Source organism: Rhincodon typus, chromosome 26, assembly GCF_021869965.1.
Source record: "Rhincodon typus isolate 14 chromosome 26, sRhiTyp1.1, whole genome shotgun sequence".
In the NCBI taxonomy this organism is placed as follows: Eukaryota; Metazoa; Chordata; class Chondrichthyes; order Orectolobiformes; family Rhincodontidae; genus Rhincodon; species Rhincodon typus.
Genome location: NC_063357.1, coordinates 8,052,395 through 8,061,285, shown reverse-complemented (window position 1 = coordinate 8,061,285; position 8,891 = coordinate 8,052,395). Strand labels below are relative to the sequence as shown.

At 45.7% G+C, this 8,891-nt stretch overlaps 1 protein-coding gene across 4 annotated transcripts in view; it reads left to right on the top strand.

The window, feature by feature from the left end:
- LOC109924302 (multidrug and toxin extrusion protein 1-like) overlaps positions 1-8,891 on the top strand; it is a 46,725-nt gene that overhangs the window by 19,434 nt on the left and 18,400 nt on the right. For 3 of the 4 annotated variants that reach the window (XM_048612579.1, XM_048612578.1, XM_048612581.1), the window contains 5 exons: positions 3,242-3,339; positions 3,456-3,553; positions 4,174-4,287; positions 7,169-7,236; positions 8,213-8,321. In XM_048612579.1, the coding sequence (XP_048468536.1) occupies positions 3,242-3,339; positions 3,456-3,553; positions 4,174-4,287; positions 7,169-7,236; positions 8,213-8,321 (487 nt within the window). The remainder of the gene's footprint in view (positions 1-3,241; positions 3,340-3,455; positions 3,554-4,173; positions 4,288-7,168; positions 7,237-8,212; positions 8,322-8,891) is intronic. The other variant, XM_048612580.1, reaches the window with a different exon arrangement.

Here is an 8,891-nt window from a genome sequence, read left to right as displayed (position 1 = left end):
GCTCCTTTCCTTCAGATGCTGCCTGGCTTGCTGTGTTCTTCCAGCCTCCTGTTTGTCCATCTTGGATTCCAGCATCTGCAGTTTTTTTTTGTCTCTAACCAAGTTTATACCACTGCAAAGTCTCTTCGAAGGATGCCCACTTTGAAGAAGTTCTCTGCCTCCCTCAGACATGAACTCAGCGAGTCCCTTTCTCACTATCAAACTGCTGTGACCTCTCCAGCCCTTCATCTCTTCGACGACACCATCAAACAAACCTGCTGCTACAGCCACGTAGCTCCTATCGTCACCACCATCTCATCCCTGAAGGGCCTACAGGTACATTGTTAAACCCTCAAAATTTGGACCCACCCTCAAAGCTCCATACTCATAACACCTTCAATGCCTCTAGAAACAATTCTCTCTCCAGAGGCCCCGCTCAACCCTCTGTGCAATGCACCGGCACCTCCACTCGCTCTCCTCATCCCTCCCCCAGCTCAAGCCCTCCATTTCCCGAACTTGCAGAGGACCTCTACCCTTCTTTATTCAACGCAGAATCCACACACTCAACAAACGACTTTTCTACTTCATATCGCCCAGTAAAAATCATAAGTTTGCAAGACTCTCCTCTAGCCACTCAGCGCTCACAATCCGTGTCCTGTTTCCAGCCAGCTCCAGGCCAATCCCCCAACCCATGCTGCTGCCATTATGCAAGTGCAGACCTCATCCTGCGCTGAACCTCTCTGGTCTGACTCCGCTTCCGGTTCCAGTCCAGCACCCGCGCCTCCGCAACCATCATCCGGAACCCACAGTAATCTACCTTCGACCTCTGTCTCTGCTCCAGACCACTCCACAAACGCTGCCCCGGATTCCACCGCTGAAATGACTGGGACCAGCCTCGACTTCCCTGTAACTTCCTCCTCCACTCTGCCCGCTTTCCAATCAACACACGGACTCCTATCCCCAGGGTCACTCCTGGTTCCTACTACCGACCTGGACCTAGCCAGCACACCTCTCCCTCCTCATCCGTCCAGCCCCACAATACACCCTACCCCTCCACCTCTCCTCCCTCCTCTCTACCTCATCTTTCCCTCCATCCAATCCTCCATCCCACACCCCACTCTCCCACTCTCCTTTCCCTCCCACAACTACTACCCCCCCACCACACTGCATCCAGTCATCACTGTCGAATGCTATCACCCCTCCACCTCCCCTCCGTCGGCCTTCTCGAGACCCACCCCCCCAAAACCCCACCCCTGAACCTTGCTGCATATTCACCACCCCTCCTGACCTCGAGCTCTCTGAGGTCAAATGGTCTGTCCTCAGTAAAGGGCTTACGCCTGTGCCCCTCCTCTCCCACCTCAATGAGTTCTCTGCCCACCACGACGTGGACCTCATCTTCCACCGTCACCGTCTCCGTCTCCCTGCCTACTTCTCCAATAAAGAATCCCAACCACCCTCTGGGGACCCCTTCTCCCGCGTCCCACCATCCTCCTTCCTTTTGGACACCCCTTGCTGACCTCTTACCCGCCCTGGGTCTCTTCATTGCCAACACGACATCGACCACCTTGATTTCTCCACCCCTGCTCACCCACTGCATCCTCTCCCCCTCCGAACGTGCAATGCTCCACTCTCTCCACACCAATCCCATGTTTCACTATCAAACCCGTTGAGAAAGGCAGGGGCGGTGGTAGTCTGGAGGATGGACCTCTTTGTCGCAGAGGCCCAACGCCAACTCTCCGACACCACGTCCTACCTCCCCATTGATCACGACCCCACCACGGCCCATCAAGCCACCGTCTCCCACACTGGCCATGACCTCATCACTTCCAGTGACCTCCCCTCCAACTGCCTCCAGCCTTATATTCCCCCAGCCCCACACTGCCCAGTCCTACCTGCTTCCAGTCCTAAAGGAGGGTAATATCCGAAATGTTGACTGTGCCTGTCCTCCAGATGCTGCTTGGCCTGCTGTGTTCTTCCAGCCTCCTGGAAGATATAGTTTGGGAAAATTGGTTTTGATGTCCTGATAACCAATGGCCATTCTGTGGTTGATTCAAACCATTTTAGAAGCAAATTGGATAAAAGATGTCTAAACCTAAAAAGATGTATTTTCTGAAGAAGGGTCCCTACCCGAAACGTCAGCTTTCCTGCTCCTCTGATACTGCCCGGCCAGCTGTGTTCCTCCAGCTCCATGCTGTGTTGTCTCTGACTCCAGCATCTGCAGTTCTTGCCATCTCCAAGAGTTATTGCCCAATATTTGGTGTTTGTGTCCAACAAGGATCTTCTCTCATCCTTCATCATTTAACGTGATCAACATATCCTTTAATACTTTTCAGTTCAATTCACTTATCTGGTTTTACCTTAAAGCTGTCCAAGCTAGGCCCCTCAGACTTGTAGCTAGATAATGAACGTAATTTCTCAGGCCAAAGGGATCAAATGGGAATATTTCCAACTCTGTTGCATGAACAGTAACCTGGTGGAGTCGAACGTCAATCTAGAAACCGTTCAATTTTCATGCCACAGAAATAAAAGTGTTAAAATCAGCTGGTTTTCATCTTGATTTGCTTTGTCAGATTATCACTGAGACTGTGAATGTAAAATTACCACACTGTACTTTTGGTTTTTTTAAGTCAGTGTATCAGTTTCCAGTTGATTCTAGGAAGAAATACCTTAGCATTAGCACTTTGATTCTCAATTCCCCCATTGGACGATGTCTGATCTTGTTTCAGTTTGTTCTCAGGATGTGAGCAATGCTAAAAAAAAAGGGACACTCATTGCCCACCCTGAGATGGTGGTAAGCCTCCTTTTGCAGCTTGTCAGCTGCTGGTACTCCCTTGTTGGTTTTAGGTAGGAAACTCCAAGGTATTGACCCAGGACAATGAAGGATCAACTCTTCAGGACAGGAGGATGCGGCACAGGATGCTGTTCCCATAGTATTGTTGTCCTAGTGTTTCTTTTCATGGTAGAGGCATTGCTGTTTCTGTTCTTTCAAATAGAAGCGGGTGTGAATCTGCAATGCACCCTATAAATGCCATAGATCTTATAGATGCATAGATACTGATCTATCTGTGATGTTCCAGCAATGGGTCTGATCTAAATGCAGCTGAAGTTATCTGCTTGATTTTGGAGGACGGATAGGTACCATAAACATTGGCATTGGGTAAGCAGTTGTACTGTGTCTTCTGTCTATCTTGGCACCATGCCACACTTCCTGCTGATGTTTTGGTGGGCAGTTCCAAGAATGACATTATTGTTTTGTTCCCAGGGGATTATCCTGCCTCAGATTATCATTGGTTTCTTAACTAACATCTTAAATGCTGTCATCAATTACGTCCTGCTATTTGTACTGATGCTAGGAGTGCCGTAAGTAGTATAAACCTTTCATTTCAAAGAAAATATGTTCAATGAAAGTGTCATAGAATGATGATGTAGGCGTTATTTGAAACTGCCTTTATATTTGCAAACTTGATGTTTTCCAGGGGCTCAGCAGCTGCTAATGTGATTTCTCAGTACTGCCAAGTTATTTTCCTGTTTGTTTACATTCGATGGAAAAAATTGCATGAAAAGACTTGGGAAGGTAGGTTTTGGGGGTATATTACATTTTGGGCAATGGCATGAAATGGACAATATCCAGTTGTCCACCAGATACACACTTTCTCCAATTCCCCTTCCCAATGAAACCTATGAGGAGATACATTGGATAGCATATCGGATTCTCTTTCCTTGTAAAACTCTCACTTATTTGAAGCTCCTTATTTCTTGATCTGTTTCCTATTTTCTCTCTCTGTTCTACCCTTCCTTTCCTGTTTCATGCCATGTTACATTCCTATGGTGCTGCCAACTTCCATCACCATGGGCCATGTTCCCTGTTTGAGCCTGGACAGGGAGTGACAACAGGTTACAGATCACAGAGGAGGTCACAGGCAAATGTGTCCCAACAGAGCTGCACTGCTACAATTTCCATAAAGCACTCCCCATGAGGGCTGCTTCTTACACATTGCATAATCATCCCTGACACTGACACATTTCATGACCAAACGACCCAACAGGAAAAAACTCCAGGGTCAGTTAGAAAGCTGAGTTGAGTTGGATGATACTAATGTGCTTTATCTTTGATGTGCCCTATATTCCTTTCTCTTGATGAGCTTCTCAGGTGCTTTCTGTGCTGTGTTAGTAACTTCATTGATATCTCTACAGGATGGTCCACTGACTGCCTGCAGGAGTGGGGTCCCTTTCTACAGCTGGCAATTCCCAGCATGGCCATGATATGTGTTGAATGGTGGTCTTTTCATATTGGAACATTCCTCGTAGGTAAATAAATTACCTCATTACTAAAAGAAAATCACACCTTCCACTGTAATAGAGCCACAGGATTTATAGTTCAGAGCTTGGGATTAATGTTCAGAAAACCAGAGTTCAAACCCTCCGCAACTATTAGTGGAAATTATGTTCAGTCCCTAAATCTGAAAAGAAGTGCTAGTAACGATCCCAAAATGACTACTTGTTTTACTTATGCTTTTACTTATATGCATTTGTCAGAGGTGGGCATTGCTGGCTGTGCCAACATTTATTGCCCATCCCTTATTGCCCTTGACAACGTCAATCAGTAACAGTTCTGTGGGTCTGCAAGCACATTTAGGACAGACCCCATAAAGGATTTATGGTGGCCCGATGGAAGTGTCACTGGATTAGAAATCTAGAACTCCAGACTAATGCTCTGGGGACATATCTTACCTCCGATGATTGTGAAAGTTGAACTTGATAAGAATCTAGAATTAAAAGCTAGTCTAATGGCGAGCATGTGTTGATTGTCATAAAAACCCATCTGGTTCACTAGTGCCCTTGAGGGAAGGAAACCTGCCACCCTTGCCTGGTCTGCCCTATATGCGACTCCAGACTACAGCAATGTATTGGCTCTTAACTGCTCTCTGAAATGGCCTAGCAAGACACTAAGTCATATCAAACAATCACCAGTGATTTGCCTAGTTGGCCTTCACAACTGGAAATGGCAGGTTTGCAGAGCTTAGATCTGATCTATTAGTGTGGTATCGGTTGGCTCTGTGTACCACTTACTGTTTATGCTGTTTGGCTTGCAAGTAGTCCTATAGTGTGTAGCTTCACCAGGTTCTCGCCTCACTTTAGGTATGCCTGGTGGTAATCAAGGCATGCCATCCTGTACTCTTCACTGAACCAGGGCCAATTCTTTGGCTTGTTGGTAATGGTAGAGTCGGGGATATGCCGGGCCACGAGATTGTGTTTGAGTACAATTCTGTTGCTGCTGTCCCACAGCCCCTCATGGATGCCCAGTCTTGAGCTACCAGATCTGTTTGAAATCAGTATTCATTCACAGGATGAAGGTATCGCTGACTAGGTCAGCATTTATTGCCTTAATTGGCCAGAGGGCAGTTAAGAGTCAACCACATTGCTGTGGGTCTGGAGCCACATGTAGGCCAGACCAGATGAGGATGGCAGCTTCCTTCCCTAAAGGACATTAGTGACAATTGACAATGGAATTCATGGTCATCTCTAGATTCTTAATTCCAGATATTTATTGAATTCAAATTCCACGCTCTGCCGTGATAGGGTTCAAACCAGGATCCCCAGGAGTTCTGAGGAAGGGTCACTGGACCCGAAACGTTAAGTCTGATTATTTTCTTCACGGATGCTGCCAGACCTGCTGAGCTTTTCCAGCAACTTCGGTTTTTGTGCCCAGGACGTTACCTGGGTTAACAATCCAGTGACAATTCCACTAGGCCATAGCCTCCCAATGAATTCCACTCAGTACAGTGATAGTGCCAGCGTAAAATGCTGCGGGGTATCCTCAATGTGAAGACAGGATGTTGTTTCCACAAGGGCTGTGTGGTGGTCACTCTTAACTGAGGCTGTCATGGGCAGATGCATATGGTGAGGATGAGGCAAGTATATCTTTCCCTCTTGTTGGTTCCCTCACTACTTGGAGCAGATTCAGTCTGGCAGCTCTGCCCTGTAGAACTCCACCAGCTCCAGTAGTAATGTTGCTGCCAAACCACTCTTGGTAATAGTGGCACCCACTAGTTTGAAAGACCTGCAGAATGCCCCAGACTCTGGCCCTGTGTCTCAGGATAAAGGAAGGGTTTCCTTCTGGACAGTTGTGTGTGAGAGCATGCCACACCCACAAAGACACGCTTACATTTATACAGTGTGTTGTGGATGTCCCAAAACATTTTATAGCCAGGGAAGTACCCTTGACATGTAGTCAGCTGGTAATGTCGGAAACACTGGAGTCTCATGGCTCATTGGTGTAAAGTTGACCTGTTTTGAAAAGCTTATTTGAGAAAGCAAAGGCATAAAAGAAGGACCCCTGGAAACACTGGGCAAAGGGTGTGCGTATCAATGCAGTGAATATTTGACACCGAAAGTCTTGTTCAGTTCCACACCTCTGTTACATGGAGAGGATTTGACATTTTGCATATGTTATGATTAACTGTATTGTTGCGGAATTAAATTTTCCATTCCATTTTGTTGTTGACCACAATAAAAAATTTTAATTTCCATAAAATGCAAGTACAAGATGGGAACTCGCTGAGCTCTCCACTGCAAAGCTAGGGTGGCAACAGAGAAACAGTTTGCAAATCACCCCCCAAGGAACCATTGATGCTACAGGTATTTCAGGAGAGACCCTGTCTGTTTTGGCATTGCACTATTGTTTTCAACATTTAACTCAACTGTTTCAAAGCCTGTATCATAGTCATGTATCAATTTTGGCCCTCGATGAATTTAAATTGTACAGCTCTTATAAGAAGCTGGCGCAGATATGATGGGCTGAATGGTCTCTTCAGTGTTGCCAAAGTGAATATTCTGTTTCTCAGTCCATGCTCCTGCCCTGTTGCACATACTGGACATCGCTTAATGGAATTACAACCCAAAATAATCCACTTTATTTAGCAGGTGGTTCAACATTGGCAGACCCCTGGAACCCTGACATCTCCCCATCCTCTCAGATCCAGGTCCTGGAGAGAGCGGTGGAGTGAGGGCAGACATTGAGACAATGATTGGAGGGTAACTCGATGTTGGCAATCACTCGCAAAACGAAGCAAAAACACAAGAAATGGCTTGTGTTCTGTTGAAATGCTTATTCCACATTTTTTCTTTCTCTCTGGAAGTGCCAGTTTGCTTTAATAAATTTGAATTTTTTGTTTGTTCTTGTTTGCAGGGTTAATTAATGAAGTTCAACTTGGAGCCCAGTCCATTATTTTTCAGACAATCACAATAGCATACAGGGTGAGAATGAAATTATGTCAATGTATACTATTTACATGCCTAGAGCGTTTTTAACTGAAGTGTCGCAATTTTAATGCAACAATGGAAGATAATTACTCTTTACAATTTGGAAAAGGCGCCAAATTAAGGGTAAACAGTTTCCTTTTTTACCTGCACTTCCAGGAAGGGAGTCCATTCTGCATTTGGTCCTTAATTAATTTATTAAGTTAACAACTATATGTTTGAAGAGTCACCAAAAGGCAATCAAAGAAGGAGGCAATTCAGCCCATTTTGTTAGCAACGATGCTAACTCTTCACCTCCAGCAATCTTCACTAATTCCATTTCTTCACTCTTCTGTCCCACTGTTTTATGTTCTTCCTTTTCTAATACTTATTCAATTCCATTTTAGTCAGGTTATGGTCTCTTTCTCTCTCTCTGTCAATAGCTCTTTATGCTCCATGTTCTAATACCCTACTCTGTGAAAGCATTTCTTATAACCTCCCTCCTTTGTCCTTCATGCCTGGATAAAGTGGTAGCACAGAAATAACACTGATGGCTTTGACAGCATGTGCCTGGCACCCATCTGGATCATTCATGGCACGTGGAGGACATTTTCAACCTGCCATTGAGACACTGTAGTGAAAGAACTTCTGAGTACCTCACTTCACTCTTCAACAATTATAATGTTCTTATAAAGCATATTACCCAAGACACCTCATGGGAGCAATATCCATCAACATTTGTTAAGGAGATATTAGGACAAATGACCAAGAGATTTGTCAAAATTGATGCGTTTTAAATAATGTCTTTAAATGGTAATTCCCAAAGTTTGGTCCATGGACCATTGGTAACCTACGAATGTCTACCATCTGATCCCTGAGCTGGTCTAAAATACATGTCACTCAAGCTGATACACTGGCAGAGCAGTTTCTTTCTGACTAAATTAGAGGGAAGAGAACAGTGCCCAGGTAACTGTTGCTGCTCTTGTTCCTGCAGGTGTCTGTAGGGTACAGTGTGTCTGCAACTGTTCATGTGGGGAAAGCGCTTGGAGGCAGTAATCCACAGCAGGCTGTAAACTATGCAAAAGTTGCTATATACTGCGATGGTGAGTCTCAACAGTTTAAAATGATATGAGGTTCTATATGTCAGCCCATGGAACATCTATAAAAACCTGAATATTTGCATATATTAATTGACGGACTGACTGTCTGACTGTGACTGTGACTGTCTGACTGTGACTGTGTCTGACTGTGACTGTGTCTGACTGTGACTGTGTGACTGTCTGTGTCTGTGACTGTGACTGTGTCTGACTGTGACTGTGTCTGACTGTGACTGTGGGACTGTCTGACTGTGACTGTGGGACTGTGGGACTGTCTGACTGTGACTGTGAGACTGTCTGTGTCTGTGACTGTGTCTGACTGTGACTGTGTCTGACTGTGACTGTGTCTGACTGTGACGGTGTCTAATTGTGACTGTGTCTGACTGTGACTGTGGGACTGTGGGACTGTCTGACTGTGACTGTGGGACTGTGGGACTGTCTGACTGTGACTGTGAGACTGTCTGCGCGTGACTGTGAGACTGTCTGACTGTGACTGTGAGACTGTCGGACTGTGACTGTCTGACTGTGAGACTGTCTGACTGTGACTGTGAGACTGTCTGACTGTGACTGTGAGAC